This window comes from Vidua macroura, chromosome 24 (assembly GCF_024509145.1).
Source record: "Vidua macroura isolate BioBank_ID:100142 chromosome 24, ASM2450914v1, whole genome shotgun sequence".
NCBI lineage: Eukaryota > Metazoa > Chordata > Aves > Passeriformes > Viduidae > Vidua > Vidua macroura.
In genome coordinates, this window is record NC_071594.1 from 6,277,519 (window position 1) to 6,298,053 (window position 20,535).

Below are 20,535 nucleotides of genomic sequence, written 5' to 3' on the forward strand. Positions count from 1 at the left end.
CCAGCAGCCAGGGCTGGCATGGCATGAGCAGCGTGTGCCCCCACAGCTCTGGGGCAGGGACCCACTGCTCAGAGGGGCTGGGGTCATCCAGTCTTTCCACAAAGCCTGGCAGTGAGGATCCCTTGTGCCACAGGGCAGGCTGAGAGCCTGGGCCCGGCTGTCGTGGGCTCCCTGATCCCTGCACTCCCAACCCTGTCAAGCAGGAATAAAGGGATTTGCCAACCCTGAAAATGCCCGAGAGCAGCAGTGTGAGCTGACGGGCAGGTGTGAGCTCTGATGTTCTCTACTCTGTCCCCTCTCACTCCGTTTGTATATTTTTTGTGCAGACTTCTGTATCCTGCAGTACCCTCTGTCCACGTGTATGTGCCTCCCCCCAGGATGGAGCCTGTTTGACTTGGACCTTCTGTGCTGGCAGTGATGCTTTGCCCCCTCCTCCTGCATGTGCCTGATTCCGCTCCTTCCCTTCGCTGCCGTACAAACTGCAGCTGCTGGAGCCTCTCCCAGCTCCTGCTCCCTTTCCTGCTTTGCCTGTGGCTGAGAAGTGATGCAAAAGCCAGATACAAACAACTGGGGGATTGACAGGACTCCTGTGAGCCTGAGAGTGACTGAACACCTCAACAGGATCCGAGTGCTCGTGCAGCCTCACGAGTTTGTGACACGGTGCAAAACACTGAGCAGTGTCCCGAGGCGTGCGTGTGCTCTCACAGCAGGCAGGGATCAAATTCCCTTCTGCAGTGGTGCTGCTGCCTCCAGCAGGACAAAAACATTCTGTTTATTTTATTGGAAATGTTGTGAAAATGACAAATTCAACCACGGTTCTTTCAGTTGAAGTGTGTAACTCTTTGTATTAAACTTTTTTGGGGGTTATATTGTCAGATCATTGTTTCTAAAGTGCTTAAACCAGAATCCCTTTGTGGATGACACACAGTAGTAAAACTAGAAACTTGAGAGGAACTTAATTTGAGAAAAGGCTCTGTTAGATCTGGCCATGTTCCTATTTTGCACCTACACATGTGAGGTGTTGGATTGCTCATCTTTGGGCTTTGCATTGCTGGTTCTTGGCCTGGCTGCTGCTGCACGCTCTGGTTTGGGTCTGGCTTCCAGCTGGGGACGCTCCCTTGTCACTGAGGCATTGCTTCCCTCAGCTGACCCGAGCCCTGGCTTGTTCCTGCAGTGGTGGAATTGCACGGCTCTCTGGTTCACAAACTGCATGGGGCTGGGTGCACCCTGTCTCTAAACAGCCAGAATTGCAGAGGTGGAATGACTGTTATAACCAGGATAAGTAGGGTTTGAAACAATTGAAGTTTAAATCTAAGATGATGATGATGGAGCTCCAGCAAATGGAATTCACACAACAGGTTGCCTGCCTTATATCCAACCTTTTATTTTTGTGGCACCCTGAAGTGTGGGATGCTGCCAAGATACCAGACTAACTTTCCCAGGTGCCAGCAGCATTGATGGGAACGTGGATACACCTGAACATCCCTTAAACTTTAGCATGGCCCTGGATTGTGCCCCTGGTGCTTGGAAAGCAGGCTGGTCCATCTCTACTCCCTCTTTCCCACAGCTGAAGTGCATTGTTCTGGACATCCCTGAAGCTGTGGCTGGGCTGGCCGATCAATGAGCTTGTGAGGGGATACTAAACACCCAGGGAGATGGTGAAACATTGCTCAGACTCTCAGACTGGGCTCTCTGCTTCCCCACTGCTTTTTTTTTTTTTTTTTTGTCTTGTTTTTGGATTTAAGCGTTGGAGCGAGGCGCGGGGCGGGCGCTGCCCCGGCCCTGACGCGCTGCCACTTGTGCCCCGCAGAACAACGACAACGAGACGGCGCTGCACTGCGCGGCCCAGCACGGCCACACCGAGGTGGTGAAGGTGCTGCTGGAGGAGCTCACCGACCCCACCATGCGCAACAACAAGTTCGAGACCCCCCTGGACCTGGCGGCGCTCTATGGGAGGCTGGAAGTGGTCAAGATGCTCTTGAACGCCCACCCCAACCTGCTGAGCTGCAACACTAAGAAACACACTCCGCTGCACCTGGCAGCCAGGAACGGTCACAAAGCGGTGGTCCACGTCCTCCTAGATGCTGGCATGGACAGCAACTACCAGGTATCTGGTGTGTCTGAGTGGGGCTGGGCTGGTGGCTGGGGATTGGAGAGCTCCACCGACCCTCCTCGCAGAGGGAGCGCTCGCAGCAGCTGAGGAGAGCTTTGTGTTCTGCTGGGCTGTCTGTGCAGCTCTGGGTTGCTCAGGGAGGCTGCCCGGAGGGACTCGGCTGCTGTGCATGCCTCACGCCTGCACGGGGGCCAGGCAAAGCCCCAGACACGGAGTGAGGGAGAGAAACACCCTGTGGCCAAAGCTGTTCTGCCCTGCAGTGCTGTGAGCTCTTGATAGGCAAATGCGTCTCTTCCTATCAAGCCACTTGTGAATGTGCTGTTTTCACAGCAATGGCTTCTATGTGGGTCTTGTTTTTCCTTGTCAGGACATGACCTCTTGCCAAGCTGTAGAAGGCCCTTGCTTGGTCTCTCTGATGGAGCCATCCCCATTTTTCCATCCCACATCCTCAGCATTGTAATAACGTTGATAGTCCGTCCTCAGCCGTAGGTAGTGCTACCCACACCTCGTGTACAACGCCGTGTATTTATTGCTTCTGTAACCCTCTAAGCCATGCCTCCCTCACCATTCCCTGCTGTCTGGCTTCATGCTATGTTTCCATTTAATTTGCAGACTGAGAAAGGCAGTGCTTTGCACGAAGCTGCTTTGTTTGGCAAGACAGATGTGGTACAAATATTGCTGGCTGCAGGTGAGAGAATGTTCCCCCTTTGAAGCACTAATGTGGTGATCCCTTCACCCAGAGCTTGAGGAAATCCCTTTCTAGTGTAGAAGGTTTCTCCATCCAGCTGTCAGAGCTCCTTGGAGCAGGATATAGGAGAGATTGGCTCTTGGAGTTTGGCTTTAGATTTGTCTCTAGAGTGCCTTTTAGCTCCCCCCAGTGCTGATCACAAATGTGACTTGATGAAATACACGAACCTACACACAGTTAGACAATATTCTTGCTTTTGCCCTCTGTACCCCTGTGGCCACAGGTATTGATGTGAACATAAAGGATAACAGAGGCCTGACTGCTCTGGACATTGTGAGGGAGCTTCCTTCCCAGAAAAGCCAGCACATAGCAGCTCTCATTGAAGGTGGGTAATGCAGCTCTGCCTCTGGGGAGGAGGGGAAAGTCTGGGGTGCTGATTCTGCCAGGGCAGGTACAGGATGTGCTTTTCTAGACCTGGAGAGTGCTGAAATCAAAGCAGTTTCAGGCTGTGTTGGAAGAATCGGTGCTGAAATGCTGGGGTGAGCTTCTCCAGACCAAATGTTTGGAGGAGGACTTGGGGGGATTTAGGGAGGATTAGCCCTTTGCTGAGCGAGTGTGGCGTGACTTTTATAGTTTAAATGGGCTTAATTGGGCTTTGTTTAGCTCACTTTAGAAGTTAATTAAAATTAAGGATAGCCTAAATCTGCTTGCAGAATGCAAAGTAACAGCTTTAGAAATGGTTGTGGTGTAACTCCCCTTTACGTGTCTGTGTGGGCAAATCGCTGTCCACAGATCTCACATCCTGCTCCTCGCCTCATTGTGAGGCTTGGGCGTGGAATTTGCAGATGAGATTTACAGAAAAGGCCTTGATTACTTGTGTTTTATAAAGGAGCTTGGTCCATTGTGTCTGTCCAAATTCGGGAATGAAATGTGACATCTTGGCTAAATTCATACCTTGTAATTACACTGTCTGCGTTTCCTCTCAGCTGTGGGGAGGATCAGAAGCATTTGGAGCTGGGGTGTGTTATTCATGCTGAGCATTTGGGAGCTTTGCAGGTTCAAAGCACTTCTCAGACTTTTAACTAAGCTGTGCTTGTGAGGCTGGAATGTTTGAGCTTTATTCTGAAACTGAAGACAAAGATGGGCTTTAAAACTGAAGGTGTTGCAGATAAAGGCTGTTAGTTTTCCCCAGGAGGGAGCTGCTGTTGGATGTTACATCAGCTGAATGTTTCTGGCTTTGCCTGTGGTTGGGGGCTGCAGCTGGAATTGGTTTCTCTTGTTATGACTGTTCAGTGATGGAGTTTGTGTCTACAACACGAATTTGCTCTGTGGCTCTGTGTCCGTGCATCAGCTTTGCAGCTTTTTGATTAAAGACTCTGAAAGTTCAAAGGACCATCCCTACCCTTGTGCCTGTGATTAAAGAGGCTGCCTGCTCCTATTTTGGGATCTGAGCTGCAAGTTTTAATAATGTTATTTTTTTTTTTGGACACTTAATAAGCTGACAGTTGGCCTTCCACCCACGAGGGAGGAAGCACCATGTGCTGAAGGGGACAGAAAGCCAGATTGACGTGAGCTGACCCTGTCCCCCAACCCCCTTGCAGATTACACCGTTGGGAAGAAAAGTGCCAAAGCTGTGGAGAAATCTGCTCCAGCCCCGCTCGCTCCAGCCACCGATCCCTCGGGCCGGACATCTCAGGGTGGGCATCACCAGCATTCCTCTCCCTGCCAGCACCGAGGTCAGGAGATCCAGGGACAATCCCCTCTCTCCCTTCCCCCCCGCAGGTGATGTGGACAAAGCTGTCACAGAGCTGATCATCGACTTTGATGTGAACCCCGAAGAGGAGAGCCCCTATGAAGCTTTGTACAACGCCACGTCCTGCCACTCCCTGGACAGCCTGGCCAGCGGGAGGTCGTCCGACCGCGAATCTGTGAATAAAGAAGCTGAACCGAGTGGCCTCAAAGCAGCTGGAGTCAGGCCTGTACGTAGCTCACCCCTGCTTGCCCTAGAGGCACAGGGGGCTGACCTGCAGGGTCATGTTTTGCAGCAGGCTGCCCAAGCTTGAGGAAATCTCTAAATCCTCTCCTGACATTGATGAGAGCAGGCAGGTGTCTCTCCTTCCCTACCTTGTTCACAGGGGTTGCCTAAAAGCAGTCGCTTCTCCATTTCACCTTGTGTTGCATCCTTCTGTTTTCTGGCAGTGAATCTTGGTCTGTCAGGAGATTACATTTTGCAGAAGGGCTGACTTTTTGTCCTGGAAAAAGTTCTGGAAACTCATGTGGAGCATCTTCTCATGCCCCACTGCTTTACCACAGCTACGGCTCACAGGAAATTATCTGTAATAACCTGTTGCAAACTAGTTGGCAGCAGAAGGGGTTTGTTTTGTGTATTACCTGCAGAGCTCTGTAGAGGGTACTCCAGGCTTTACAAAGCCGCACAGAGCTCCTGGAACTGTCCCCAAAGAAGTCTTCCTCACCTTCTGTCAGCTGCATCTGCTGCCCTGGTAGCAATCAGCAGGAAGGCTGCTGTGGGGCAGATGGGACACAGGCCCTGCAGTGCTGGGTCAGCTTCAGGCTCTGTGTTCTGGTTGGTTTTCCAAAGCCTGCTCTGTAGAGGTGTTTTTGGACAAAAGGCAGAGCAGCAGTGAACAATTAAACTGCTGGGGGCACAGTAACCAACCATGGTTCCCCTCTGTGCAAAGAGGTGCAGCCTTTGGCTTGTGCTGAGAGCAAGCAGAATAGAAATGACACATAAGCTTTGGATGATGGACATTTTGGCCAGATCTCTCTGGTGTGCAGTACCAGGCAGTCCTGTTACTGATCAGATCTTGTCGTTGTCCTGTGCTGATGGTGTCTGGTGTGAAATGAGCTCAGTTCTGTCACAAGTAAGGAAAGACAAGAGCTGAACTGCAGTGAAAAGAGAGCAGGAAGAGGGACGTGCTCCTGTAGCTGGCTGGAGTTTGAGCAGTGCAGCTCTGCTGCTCCCTTTGCCATTAGATGGAGCTGTGGCTGGGCAGCAGGTGGCCCCAGGACAGGCAGCAGCTCCAGCTGCCCTGTTGCAATCCCAGGATACTGGAGGAGAACAGTGCAGCGTAGTTTCTTGATCCCTAGAGTTTTCCACTATAAAAGGTGCCTCTGGCATCAGTTTCACTAAGCCACAAGCCCTTTCTTCTGATCAGCTCATTGCTCACTGTCCTGTGTAATGCTGTGGAGATGCTGGTTTGGGTCTGAGTGAGACCGGCGGGACCGGATCAGTGTCCTGAGGAAGAGGAGGAGGAAAGGCAGCAGCCATTGCCCAGCTCTGTGCTGTCAGGGCTGAACTTTTCCTTCACCCAGATTAATTTGAAGAGGTTCTTGCTGCATCCACAGCAGTGGGGACATAGAACCTGGTGGGGGCAGAAGGGATGAGCTGACAGTGTCTGTCTCACCTGCAGAGAGAACGTCCTCCCCCGCCAGCCAAGCCCCCGCCTGATGAAGAGGAGGAGCAGAATGTGGAGAAAAAGACAGGCCACAGTGCTCCCTGTGAGGTACATGGGGCTTGCTCTGGGCTGTTTCATGGGAGAGTGGTTTGAACGTCAGTTTTAATAGTTTGGGAGGAGCCAAGGGTGCTGTTACCTCCTGTGCTTGTTGGGCTGTGAATGTGAAGTATTCCCTCATTCAGCATTGCTGCTGTCCCTTACCATGGGAACTTCCTTTGTCCGGTTCTTCCAGGGCACCTCAGAGTTGACCTTCAGCCTTACTTTCCTATTCTTGGCTGAGAATTCCCTTAGGAAGAGATTTTTCTGACCCACGTTGCGATGTGGACCATTGCCCACTAGCAATGATCCCACCACAGGCATCTTCAGTTGGACTGAAACACAGAGGGGCTGTGAGTTCCTGCTTCCTCTGAGCTCCCAGCTGTGGAGGAGCTGCATGGGCTTGTGGGTCCCACTGACATGAGCAGGGATCAGGGGCTTGAATTCAGCTGAGGATCTGGTCCAGCGTGTGTTAAAGCTGCCTTCTGCAGGGGGTCAGTGCATGTGAGCTGCTTTCTGATGGAACTCAAGCTCTCCCATTTCATATTTGTTGCTGGGGCTTCCTGTTGCTCATCTTATTCACCTGCCTGTGAACCTCAGATGTAAGGAATCTCCTTACATCAGGGAGACACGGCTATGGGAAACCACAAGTGTGCCTTGGCAGCTTCTGCTGACACCCAGGAAAACCTTCAAAGCAAATCCAAATCCTGTGGATTTCTGTGCTCTCCCAAAGGCAGTGGGTTGTGTGTGAAGCTCATGGAGCGTGTGCCACCTCTGCTGTCAGAGCAGGCTCTGGTTCTGCAGGTGCTTTCTTTGAGGGTGCTGATCTGCTGGAGCTCTGCAAGGCATAAATGAGCTGTGTTTTCTGGAGAGTGCCAAATCCACGTGAGACACGGGTGAACGGGACCTGCTGTAGTAGAGCTGACTGCAGAGAGCGAGTAAACTCCGAGCTGTGTGTGAACAGGGAAAATGGGATGTGACACTGTGGACTGATCAAATGCAGGGGGTGGTAGCCAGTCCTGTGCCTGGCTCTGGCAGAGGAGAGCTGGGCAGCAGGTCATGGAGTAATTGGGAAGCAGAACTTGTTTATGACAATAAACACGTGGGAGGGAAATGTGCCCTGACCATTCCTGCTGAGCTTTCTTGCCATGTTTAATTACCAGACACCTGCTGTGTTGTCCTGCCTTTAATGGCTTTGGAAGCACAATCCATTAAAGGGAATCTTGCTGGCAAATGGCACAGTGACTCGCTGGGGAGACCTTGTTTTGTGACCAACTTCAGTGACAGAACTTACAGGCAGCATGTGCCTGCCTGGAAATGACCTTTTGGACATACTGATGAGGAGTTTGGGGCTGATCCTTTTACTTTGCTTGTTCCTCCTGGCCTGCTCTGCTTTTCTGACTCTTGCCCATCTTTTATCACCTCAGAGCATGCTCTCCCTGGGCCAGGCAGGTGTGCACATGCTCCAGGAATGCTGTAAACGTTCTGCTGCAGCATCCCAATCTGCCACCCTCTAGCCCTACTCTCCCACTGGAGCCAGGACACTTAGTCATTGAGTATTCTGGGGTTGGGCCAAACTCTAGTTTTCCAAAGTAGTCTTTTTATTCCTTGCCAGGCTGGGGCTATCAGTCAAAACAGATGAGCATAAACAAGAAATTTCACTTTCATCACGGAAAAGCATTGGTACAAACAGGCAAAGGAGCTGATTGTTTGGAGGTGCTTGAGTGGTGCCTTTCACTATCTGCAGAAACCTTCTGGATTTGGAGCTGAGTAAGAGTCTGCACTGTCAAATTAAACTTCAGTTCCAGCTGTTTACTGCTTGCCTCCGGAAGGGAAGTGCAGATCAAGGACAAGGCGCCACGTTGGCTCCAGGAGTTTGGTCTGCAGCTCTGGGGAGGCAGAAGAGAGGAAGAGATGAGTTACCCTTTAAAAAGTCTTTCAAAGTCCTCTGCTGTGGATTAAGTACACCTTAAAGAACATCCTCATTATTCACAGCATCTTATTTTTGGGCTTTGCTAGCAATGAACATTTATACGTTCAAACAACACGGCTGAAGAACTAAAAGCTGAATTGGGAGAAAGCTTTACTTGCTGGTGTTGCTCCTGGTCACAAAGCCCACAGAGCAAGCAGGGTTCTCTAGCAATGGTCTTCATTTTGAGTGAATTTGAACCTGGAACACTGTTTAGAGCTTGGAAGGATGAGAGATGGAGAAAGTCAAGTGTCACCAGGCCTGTGAAAGTTCGCAGAGTAGAAGCTGAGAACTGTGTGCTGCTGGAGAGCTTCTGCCTTTGGTGCATTTAAAGAGGACAGCACAGGAATTATCATCCACAGGAATGTCAGGAGAGCACCAGAGCCTGGCTGAAGGTCCAGGCTGCTGCTGTGCTAACAGGCTGCTGCTGGGCAGGATTTTTACAAGATCACTGGCAAGAACCTCTTACCTGCTGTTCTGGTCTGACGGTTTTGTGCCACCATCTGGTCAGAATTTTTCCCTAATTTGCTCATTATGAGCTCCTTCACCTGGAAAGGAGCAGGTCTGCCTGGCAGCTCCTGCTCAAAGCAGGTAGAATAAATAAATATTTCCCATGCTGGACATGGCCTGTTTCTTCCCATTGGGAAAGTCACATTAAAAGCCAGGTGGGTTCATGCAGAACAGCACATGGATGTCAGAATCCTCTGTGCTGCTGACTCTTGGGTGCCTCTCCAAGACTCCTTTAAGCTTCCAGAGCTCCTGGCTGGGTTGCAGTCAGGTAGGCACCACTTTGTCCTTGGAGCAGCTCTGGTGCTTCCACTTTGGGGAGAAGCAGGAGGTGGGCTGTGCTCTGCTGGTGAGGCAGTAGCAGGTCCAGGGGTCTGAGCAGTAGGAGCCCTCACTGGGGGCACATTTTGTTCAGACCTGTTGTTCCTTGTCCTGGCAGCAGGTAGGGATTGTTTGCTTTCTGCCTTGGGCTTGTCCCGCTGTGGTTGGGGATAGTCACACATTGGGTCACAGAATGGTTTGGGCTAGAAGGGACCTTAAAAATCATCCAGTCCCAAACCCTTGCCATGGGCTGGGACACCTTCCACTTGACCAGGTTGCTCCAAGCCCTCTGCATCCTCACCTTGAACACTTCCAGGGCGTTCACAATTTTCTCTCACTCCATGCCCCTCTACAGCTCTCTTGGAGCACCTTAGGGTGCATTCCTGGGTCTTGTTGAGCTCCTGGGACAGGGTTGCATCAACTTGCCAGGATCTGGCCAGGAGATGGTGCTGAAAGGCAGCTGACTGTGCTGGCAGGGTGCCCTGGTGGCCAGTTTAGCCCCTTCAGCACCAGGGTGGCACAGGAGGGTATCCAGTGCCCGTCATCCTTGGCATTGATGCAGACCGACACGTGTGAGAGTGGAGCATGACTTGTCTGGATCCTGCACCAAAACCTCACCCCTGCACATGGCTGGTGGCTTTCCAGAACAGCTCAGGGAGAGTCTGCCAGAGTTACAAACCAGCTCTAAGTAGAGGCTTTGGGGGATTTAAATGAGCACAATCACTGCTGCACATCCTGAAGTTAAACTGAGTTCATACAGTGCTGCCTGAGGACTCTTTAGTTCTGAATATGCCATAGGTCAGAAATGCAGATGGGAGATGCCTGAGAGGGTGGCAGGGATTTGGGCTTTTGTTCTTTTCGGCCCTGTCCTAATAGGGCCGGCAGCTAAAAAGTGAATGACTGTGCAAATTCCAATAGCAACAGCGAGTCTCAGATGGGATGAACAGGAATAACGGTCTCAGCTCTTTTCCCCCTCCAGGCTGTCTGCAGCCCTTGCACAGTTGGTCAGTGCTGGAAAGCTGTCAGCAGCCTGAAATACTAAAAATTAAAGGGGTTTGGGTGGGGTTTGTTTGAGGGGGTTAAAAAATCCCAAAGTGGAGTATTACATTTTGGCTCACACTCCGCAGTGAAGGTGTTGCCTCTGCCAATTCTTTGCTTAACCCGTGGCATAGAGGCTGTGGGGTTTATGCTGGGACAAAGCATTGCTTTGCAGAGCACCACATTGTGCTGTTCTTCATTAGGCCTCTGCTGCCCGGGGGAAAAGCAGGGGAAGTGGAGCTGAGGAAGAGGAACACCCCTACGAGCTGTTGCTTACAGCAGAAACTAAAAAGCCGGTTGCAGTGGACAGGAAGACAAAAGGTGAGTGACCATCCAAAAAGCAGAGCTGTTTGCTTGCATGTGCTTCAGGAAGATATGGGGGCAGAGGGCAAGTGGAACAATGAAAGTCTCTGCTGGGTGGGGGCTGCAGGGTGATTGTTGTGTTTCCTGGTAATCTCTCTGTAAAGGAGAGCTCTGAGCGTTCCTGTACACAGTGTACACAGAGGAAGGGCAGCTCCACTGTAGGACAGTTCAGAGATTGCGAGGATCTGCTCTGTGACCTCAGAAATGCCCAAATCTCATGCCTAGCCAAGCAAAGGCAGAGGGTGAGAGGCTGGAGGCTGTGCCTCTGCCAGGGAAGATGAGCAACACGAGTGTTCCAGTGAGCCGTGTTCTCCATCCAGCTGGCGCTGCAGGTTTCTGCTATCCTGCTGTAAAATCAACATCCTGCTCTGTGTTAGAGCTAATTTGAGAACTAACAGAGGAGGAAAACAAAAATGTGTAGATCAAGAACTAGAACAATCTGAGAGCATGGGGTACACAGGTTGATACTGAGGCAGTTTCTCCTTCCCGTGAAGGACCTTTGAGCTTTACAGAGCATCTGGGAACACCTTGTCTCTTGTGTTTGGCTGTTGTTGGCTTTTTGGCTTTCCTTCAACAATAACAACAAAAGATTTGTTTAGAGGGAAAAGATTTCCACTTTATTCAGAAGTCCCGAGCAGGAATTCGGGTGGATTTAGTTTGGATTCTCACACTGGGACCCCTCTCCCTCTGAGGATGGACAGGGCTAACAAGGACTTGAGGTGATGCCTCATTGACTGCTTTGTCAGACCTGCAGCTTTTTTCCCCTCCTTGCAGCACGATAAGCTATCATTGCTCGGGTCCTGCTGCTCTCCTGGCTGCTCCAGGGTGGCACAAGAGGTCATTGTGTTCCCACCAGCACTTTCCAAAGCCCCTCACTGCCAGAGGCAAGTTTTGAGAGCTTTACAGGTTGGTGCTTTGCAGTCTGGGCCAGGAACAGTCCTTGGGCAACAGCCACTGAGCGAGGGCTCTCAGGCTTTCATCAGTGGGCAGCTATTGCTGGTTATTCAGGCATGAGCTATTCCAATGCTCCACTCCTTCCCCTGGCTGCTGTGTCCAGGCTTGATAGGTAAGAGTGGAGGTATGTCCTAATTATGTGTCAGCTTAAAATAAAACCACAGAGTAATGCAGGTGCCTGTTCTTGATGCAGATCTCTTCCCCTGAACACCTGAAGACAGGAGAGGTTGCAGGAAGATCTTTATGGATGTTTTTATGGATCCAGAGCAGAGTCCCATCTTTTGATGTACAGTTGGAAAGATCAAAGCTGTGACTTCATGGTTTGCACTCCATGGAAAGTGTTGGTAACAAGCCTGGAGCTCTTCCCACTGTTACAGTGGGAGAAATCCAAGGATGCAGTTGAGATTTTCCTCATCTTCCCTGACTTTCCCATTCTTTAAATACAGTCAGCACTGTGGCTGATGGTGGGGGGAAGATAAATTTAAGGAGTGGCAGAATTAAACAAGAGTTGAGGGAGAGACTGAAGCCTTGCTTGGGGTGTTGGAGAATTTTCCCACCTCTAGGTCAGAAGAGTCCTGGAGCATCAAAGGCAGCAGCTCAATCCCAAGACATGGAACAGGCTGAAGCATGGTTTTGAACTGCTCCTTGGCTCTCAGTCTGAGGGTCTGGCCTTCTGGATGAGTTCTGGAGCAGCCTTTGGTCAGGAGAAGGAGGGCTTGGGCTCTTGTGGCTGTTGAAAGGGCGTTTCAGGGCAGCAGAAAGGCTGAATTTCAGGCACGTGGGTTTAATGGTGCCTTTCATCTGTGATAGCTGCCTTTGTTCCTCTGGCTGCCAGTTGTCCTGTGTCCAGCCAGCAGATGAATGTGGCATTATCCACTGGCTTTGGTGGCCTTTGTGTGTGTTAGAGCAGCTCACTGTCACATGCTGGAGCACTGGGAGAAGTTGGCCTCATGTTTTGGGCAGAGTATCAGAAGTGGTTTAAGCCAAATGCTCTCCCATCCACTTTGGTGTGCAGTCACATGCGTGGAGTCGGGGCACTCAGGCCCTGTAACGGAGTGTGGAAATAAGGCAAAAGAGGAGGAATGTGTGTGGAGTGACCAGGAGGAGGCTTCTCAGCTCCTGCCTCCAGAGAGACCTAATGGAGAGTGAAAAGACTTGAATTTTGACCCGTTTGGCTTCTCAGGAGTCACACCCAGGTGTTGTCAGCAGTGACCCGCTGCAGGTAGGACTGACTTGGTGCCTTCTGGTAGTTATTACAAACTGATATTTGTGGAGGTTGTTCTGTGCTGCTTCCATAGGAGGTCCAGCTTGAAGTCCCCACTTTGCCCTTCCTCCTGTTAGAGATTTTCTTTGTGGTTATACTGGTTCAGCCAGCACAGTGCTGCTAACCAGAGAGCTGGAATGAGCCAGCAATAAAGTCAGAACACGCTGCAGAGAGATTGAAAGAAACTCTCTTCTGAGATCCAGAATATGGCTGCTGAAGCAGCAGGGTGGACAGTGCTGTGGGGGTTCTGTGGGGACACTTGGTTATTGCAGGCAAAGGTTTGGGGACAGCTCTTGGTTTGCTGTGAGAGGAAGGACAATAGAAACCCACAGCCTACATGTCCTCACGTGGTGTTATCATGGACAGAGAACAGACCTCCCGGGCCCAAGCCTGTGTTTCTGCTGTCACAGTGTTGTGCAGAATCACATTAATGATCTCTCTAAGCAGGGCAGTGTCTCATTGCCCTTTCTGAAGAGGGGGGTACAAAAGAGCACAAATTCAGGTGGATAAACTCTGCCTGGAATGACTGAGCTTGGTGAGGTTACACAGGAGCGTGCCATCCTCAGCTGGGCTCCACTGGCTGGTAGGTGGCTGTGGAATGGGCCTGTGTTTCAGTTCTGTCATAGGTCAAGGATATTTTTGCACCCCTCAAGGGCAGCTTCTTCCTCTGGCCTTCTGTTTTACAGGAGGGAGATTCGCCTGCTCCTCACTTGACAAATTCTGGCATGGTGTAACACAGGCAGCCTTTTCCATGTGCAGATCAGAGGCTGCTCTGTGCCCTCAGTAATTTTAAGGTTGGGGACCTTGAGCAGGCAGCAGCTGCAGGAACAGCTTCATTCTCCTAATCCAGAGTTGAGACAAATCCTGCTGTGGATACAGAGGGAAAGAAATCCAGTGGAGAGAGGGTGGTTACAGCTTAGCATGGAGTGTTTAGGAAGGTGCTTCATATCTGGAGTCCTCAGGCTGCTGGCAGGGAAGCTCTTACTGGAATTCTCCCTGGGATGCAGACAGTCTGCACCCAGGAAGGGCTCCTGATCCCAGGAAGGGTTTGGGAGCAGCCTCTCCTGTGGGTGAGACCTGCATCAGGCCCTGGTTGAAAAAGGCAGGATCTGTCAAATGATCTGTGCTGGAGGGTAAAATCAGTGAAGGGAGTGAAATCCATGAAGGGAGCTGGGCAGAAGTCTCTGTGCTAGGGACCCTTTCTGAGTGTAACTCACATGAAACTGGAGGAGGATGATTCTTTCAGATCCCCTAAAAGCAGAGGCCTGGAGAGCCCTGCATGTTCCTGCTCCATGCACCTCAGTGACAAAAAGACTGAGATGACTTTCTACATTTGTTGTTCTGTCTGCAGCTTTCAGGGCAGGCTCCGAAATGTCTCCTTCAAGATGTTTCTCACAACTTCTGAGCAAGTGCTGTTGCCCTTGCTCCATTCCTTCCTTGCCTGGCAGCTGCCCCGTGTTTCAGAGTCCCTCTTCAGCTTGCAGATGAGTGGGTGGCTGGGATTCCTGTCCAACAGGAGCCCTTTTGTGAGGTGCTGGAGCTGGATTTGGAGCACTTTGTTCTGGCTGGACTCAAGTGTTACAGCACGTGGCACAAACCTTGGCCAGCCACCTCTCTGCCTTCAGCAGAAATGTCAGTAAAGGTTCAGCTGGGGCAGGGAGGAGATGGTTTCCAAGGAAGGGAAGAGGTTGGGAAGAAAACCTGCAAAAGTTTTTCTTTCCCCACAGGTTTATGTGACTGTCCCATCACTCCTGTCTTGCTCACCTCTCTGTGGCTTTGCATTAGTACCAGTCTGTCCTGTGAATGCAGCACATCTGATCTCCTCTGAGGTTTGTCCTCTGAGGTTTCTCTCCAGCACTGGAGCTTCAGAGCTTTATGCAAAGTAACTGGCTTTAGTCTGGCCTTGTAATCTGGGGTGCTGCTGCTGATCCCTCTCAGCCAGCACTGGGACCTGCCTTCCCCTTGGCAGCTCCAGTCACAGAACTGGTGGTTTATGTGCCTGTGCAAGAGAGTCAACAACTACTTCACTGTCCTGGAATCTCTAACTCATAGGATCCAGGATGAGATAATCCCTCGCATCACTTGATCCCAGTGAGGGCTGTGGCTGCTCCTGGCCTTCCTGTGCCTGCGAGAGGGACTCACCATGCTCATCAGGCATGGGGTACCTGGGACCCCCCCACAAAGGCAAATGACTAATTCAGCCCTTTCCTGCCCAGTTCTGGTGAGGACAGACCACAAAGCCCAACGGGTATTGGTGTTTGAAAATCCCCTGGTCAGGCATGGTGCTGGAAAGGTGCTGGGAGCTGAGCTGGGCTCTCTGCTGCTGCTAACAGGCTACTTTTAGTTAGAGTAGAACTCAATGTTTTGCTCACAGAAAGGAGGGTTCCTTTGCCTTGGCTTCCCAGAGCTGCTGTCTGCAAAGCAAGTGATTTCCTCTTCAGATCCAAACATCCTCCCTGCACTTCAGAGCCTCGTTATCGGAGCGTTTCGCTGTATTGTTCCCTTGCAGCATCAATTTTTAGTCCTCAGACTGAAGAGTTTCTTCAGCACTAAATGGAAGCAGTTAAAATTCACAAGCAGTGCTGAGAGGGTGAAGGAATCCTAGGAAACCAAAGTTAGACTTGTTGGCTTGACCAAAGTTTTGCTTCTGTAGTTGAAATGCTCATTCAGCTGTGACAAAGGTGAGTGCATGTGTGTGTGTGTGTGTGTGTGTGTGTGCACGCTCAGCACTTGGGATCAGTCAATTCTTCATGGTTTATGCAGGACCCTGGTACCTGATATTAAGGTTGCTGGGGCAGGAGTAGCTGGGAACCAGTGTCACGTTTCTGGGGCAGCTGGTGCTCCACCAGCTCTGACCACTCTGTGCTCAGTTCATTGCAAAAGAGACTTTTTCCTCAAGCTTTTTTTCTTGCATAAACTGTTTATTTCTCTCCCCTGAGCAGGGAGGAGAGGTTAAACTCGGAAGCCACTAGGGAGGGAAGCAGTGGGTTTTTTTGGGAGCGGATTTTGGAACTCACAGGTCGATTACAGTCCAGGCGTTTTCCCACCCTGCAGCCCGTGCCAAGAGCCGGGCGCGCGGCTCTAAATAACGCTTTGGCCTTTATGGAAACAGATCAGATGTTCCAGGAGCCTCCGTCTCTGCTGCTCCCACCTCGCTTGCTCTCTCTGCAGGATATAGTTAGCACTTCTCCTGGCCTTATATAGCAAGGCCTGATAGTTAGTGTTAACAGGAATAAAAAACACGGAGAGCTGCCAGATTGCGTAAATCGGGCCAGTGTTTGGAATTTCATAAATGCCACGACTTTGGGTACAAGTTGAGCACGCGGAACAATACGGAACTGTTCTCTCTTTAGATCTCTCCCTCCCTTTCTGAGGGAGAGCAGGGAGAGAGCTGGAATTTTGCTGCTGCTTCTTCCATGTTTTTAATTTCCCCCCTCCTCTCTGCTTTCATCTCCTTGAAGACCACAGGAGGAGCAGCGGCGGCCGCAGCCAGGACTCTGCTGAGAGCCAGGACATCCAGGTGCCAGAGCAGTTTTCAGGGTTGCTCCACGGCTCTTCTCCAATCTGTGAAATAAGCGAGGACCCTTTCAGGCTCGCTTCCTCCGCGGAGAAGGGGGACACGGAAGCCACGAGCCAGCCCGCTGCTATGCAGCTGGAGGATGCCGAGCTAGCCTCATCAGGACCAGCACGGAGCAGCTCCCCGGACCCCACGCAGACGGCGGTGTACGCCACGGTGCAGCACGTCAGCCGGGCGGATCCCGCAGCCGTGGTCACGCCCCACGTGCCGCAGCACCCCGGGAGTGCTGAGCCAGAGGGGGACAGAGCTGTGGGCAGAGCCCACCCGGGCAGCAAGCCCAAAGCCGAGCTCAAACTCAGCCGCAGCTTGTCCAAGTCGGACTCTGACCTGCTGACCTGCTCCCCGACGGAGGACGATGCCATGGGGAGCCGGAGCGAATCGCTCTCCAACTGCAGCACCGGGAAGAAGCGGCTGGAGAAGTCCCCATCCTTCGCTTCAGAGTGGGATGAGGTAAGGCTGAGCTTGCTAAAGAGCCTCTGTGCCAGGAATGACTGTGCAGCAGGAGCTCCCCTCTGCCATGCTGCCCTCAGGGGTCCTGGGTGGGTTCCATTGCTTCCGCTAACTCTCACAAGGCATTAACAGGCATATGCTCACTTGGGAGTCTGCAAGGTGTTAAATGCCAAAAGATAAAGTTCATTGGAGTGGGGGAGTAGCAGAATTGCAAGCAGTTTCAAAGTTTTTTGCTCAAATACAGGGCTTGGTTTCTTGTAGGCAAGCCAGATATGTTTTCACATCCCCAAAATGAGAAAGACTTGATAACAATGCCCTTCGCCAACTTTTCTCCTGATTTCCTCCTTCCAGTTCTTCCCTGTTGACTGTCCCAATGTCTTGGAAGTGTTGTGTTGCTGGGTCCCTGCTGCTGGGGAGTGTGAGCAGTGCCCAGGGGTTCATGGGGATGGGAGGAAGCCAGTAATTAGGCTGGTTTGTGTATTTGATAGCTCCTGCTCTCCTCCTCACACGCTTATTTCAGCGGCTGGTTAGCAGTTACTTTATTATCATATCGGACGTCCACGGACAGTTAAATATTTCATGCTCAGAAAGTTGGCCCTGGAGAGCCACTGGGGCAAGATTAAGTGTCCCTCTGAAATTCAGCACCGCAGCATTACTGAAACATTCTTTGGGGATGATTCTGTGCTGGGAGAACTGGGGCTGCGGAAGAGATAAGCTCGGATGAACCACTCTTTGTACTCTGAAAAGGAACTAAAAGCCCTGGCGTGGTGCTGGGGGTGTGGAGCCGCGTGTGCCGGGCGTGGAAGCCCGGGGGAGGGTTGTGCCCCTGCACTGGCTGATGCTCAGCTGCCTCTCCAACCGTGACTCGGAGAGAAAATTATCATCTGGGGAAGAGGGAGGTATTTAGAGATGCTAAATGCAACGTGAGAATCCATCCCTCAGTCCGTTCTCTCCCTCCCCCTCACTCCCTGCCGGGTCTCAGGGTTGCCAAATAGATATTTTCCTCTGCAGCTGCTTGGGCTGGAGAGGCTTTGCTGTTAATTGCCCAGGTCAGCTGTACCATGGCTTAGGGAAAGGCTCTGCAGCAGAAGGTTCTTTGGAAGGGCTGGATAATTCCCTGTGCTTTTATCTGAGCTCTTTGCAGCAGACACTGAAAGGGCAGAAGCCTTTGGCATGACTGCATTGGTAGCAGAGGTCAAGTGCTGGGCTGCCTGCACTGCCTCTGCTTCCTCTGCTCAGATGAACCCTCAGAGCTGCTTCCTCCTGCCTGTAAACAAATCCCTCATTTCCCCTGAGGCAGCCGGACAAGCCCCAGGAGAGGAATCTGCTTTTCCTTCCTCTCATGTTTTAGGTGAGGAAATCGCAAAAAGAATGTGAAAAATTCACATCTGTCTGCAACGGGGCAGGTCTCACTTTTTTAAAAGTCTGGCTGGTCATAATGGCAACAGTGAGATTTAAACATAAATGTAATTCTATGGTTGTGTGTTGAATTTGTTCCCTGGATGGGATAATGAATTAGATGCTTAGAATTGGATGCAACTTGCAGCCTGTGCATTTACCAGGGCAATATAAACCTTGTTGAGCCACCCCTGTTAGCAATGGTTTGGCTTTCCCTCTGTGCTGAGGGGAAACAATGGCAGATTTATATTATTCTATTAATTTTAATGGCCTTTATGCAGGTGACTGAGGAGGGAAGTGATCCATGAGCAGCTCTCTGTGGCTCCCAGCTGTACCCAGCAAGCTGAGGACTCTGCCTGCTGGCCTGGCCAGCAGTAGGTGTGTTTGTGCAGGGCACAGGGCCTTGGGGAGGGATCTGTGGTGTCCTGGACAGATGAGATCTGCAGCAGAGCCTGAGCTGACCCTGCTCTGGGCTGTGGTGGCTGCCTGGGGACAGCAGAAAATCTGCTGCTTGTGAGCAAAGGGTCACGTCCTTGCCCTGGCCGAGCGCTGCCAATGCCCTTTGTTGGAAGTGGAAGGTGGTGCTGGCTTTGCCAAAAGGGTGGGATGGGGAAGGAGTGATTCACTTGGCAAAGCTCGTCCCTGTTCCCAGTTGCAGCTCCCCTGCTCCAAGGAGCTGGCCCAGAGTGCTGCTTTGTGCTCTGTGCTGTCCAGGAGCCCGCTCAGCCCATGTCCCATCTGCTCCTGACCCCTGCTCCCTGCTGGGAGTGGGAATGCACACGTGCTGCCCCTGCAGCTGCTGTCAGGAGGGACTTCTGTGTGAGCAAGGCAGAGAAACTCTTACACCCAACATCCACGTATTGCCCGGGGAGGTGAGGAGGGAAAAAGCTCAGTCCTGCTCTGGTGGGAAGCAGGGTGGGGGCAAGGAGGCATGTGAGGGGATAGAGCTCTGTCAGCATAAGTATTTGAATCCTTCCAAACCTGTCTGTGGGCTGAAGTGATGGATTTGGTTCTCATGAATATTGAGCAGGCAGGGATGAGTGGGGCAGGAGCAGCTCACAGGGGGTTTGGTACAGAACAACCTGTGTTTGCAGCTCTGAGGGAGGGGGCTCTGGCCCCCAGCCCCTCTGCCAGCCCCCCTTTCAGGGCAGATTAACCTCCTTCTGCTCTGCCTTCCTGCTCTGTAGAGCAGCTCCAGACCTGCCCTTCAGCCTGGTTCCTGCTCCAGGCTCTGAACAGGGATGTCTGCAGTCAAGGCCTGGGGCTGCTCTTCTGCCTGGTAGGTGCTGGTAAGAAAAACGATCTTTTAAATGATCAGGGGCAAAGAAAAAGGAAGGCTGCTGGGAATTACCCTCACACCTGGCTCCTGGCATCCCTTAAAATCCCCTGACATCCTCCACTTCCAGCTGCCTGCTGTCAAGTCATCTGTTCCAATGCTGAATTTGAATTTTGGAGGTTCCGGTACCCATCTCACAAAATGAGGTTGTAGTTCTGTATTCTGACCTAAGTCCTCCTAGGAAGAGATTAAACATCCTTCAAAAAAAAATTTAGGGAACTGAATAAAGCATGCACATTGCTTTAGGTTTTTTTAGAAAAAAGGAGGTGCATAGTCCACCACTTTTTTTTTTTCTCCCAAGTGATTTAGTTGAAGAACTAATGAATATTCTGTAGCTAATTATGGCACTGGACATTTCATCTCTGATGACTAACTGCAGTGGTGCTCCTTGTCTCCTGTGAAAGGAATGCTTTGCATCTGCAGTAACCATGGATGTGGTGTTTCACCAGTTCCTGACCCATTTTGGGGCTGTTGATGTCCCCTAAGGATGGATGCCAGGAGCAGATGGCACATCTGTGGTGCCTTCCACCTCAGGCTTGGAGCTGGGAAGCAACCTGATGGAGGTTGTGGCTGCTGTGGGTGGGTGCCTTTAAACCTTGTCTGGACTGTTGGGTGCTGCAGTACCCTGTGGAATCTGTGTCTTAATTACAGGCTCACTGTGGAGGATTAACAACATTTGCATTGAAATGTGAAACTTTCTGGAAAGCTTTTGATGCAAAACCTGCCACTGCCTTAAAACACCCAGGAGTTGAAATTCAGAGCTGCCAGCCAGCACCGTTGAAAGAAAATGCAAATACTCCCCTTGTTACTCAGGAAGAGCTGCTGGTTTTGTGCCTGGTGAAATTGCATGGTGTAAAAAAGCTCAGGCATCAGCCTCTGCCTCCCAAAATGTTTCATTTATCCTCTTGGTTCAGGTGTTCAAATCTCAGCTTGCCCTGGGTTTGGCTGGTGGGACCAGGCAGGGTGGCTTGAATTGTCCCGGGTGTCCCTTACCCTCAGCTCCAGTTTCCCCTTTGCCTGAAATAATTGTAATTCACTTTTGTCT

At 51.3% G+C, this 20,535-nt stretch overlaps 1 protein-coding gene across 5 annotated transcripts in view; it reads left to right on the forward strand.

Annotated features, from left to right (window-relative positions):
• Nucleotides 1-20,535, forward strand: part of ANKS1A (ankyrin repeat and sterile alpha motif domain containing 1A) — a 72,347-nt gene that overhangs the window by 21,459 nt on the left and 30,353 nt on the right. For 4 of the 5 annotated variants that reach the window (XM_053998055.1, XM_053998053.1, XM_053998054.1 and 1 more), the window contains 8 exons: nt 1,811-2,107; nt 2,726-2,801; nt 3,085-3,186; nt 4,403-4,498; nt 4,584-4,780; nt 6,233-6,325; nt 10,352-10,469; nt 16,191-16,756. In XM_053998055.1, the coding sequence (XP_053854030.1) occupies nt 1,811-2,107; nt 2,726-2,801; nt 3,085-3,186; nt 4,403-4,498; nt 4,584-4,780; nt 6,233-6,325; nt 10,352-10,469; nt 16,191-16,756 (1,545 nt within the window). Of the gene's footprint in view, nt 1-1,810; nt 2,108-2,725; nt 2,802-3,084; nt 3,187-4,402; nt 4,499-4,583; nt 4,781-6,232; nt 6,326-10,351; nt 10,470-16,190; nt 16,757-18,493; nt 18,533-20,535 lie in introns of those variants that run through there. The other variant, XM_053998057.1, reaches the window with a different exon arrangement.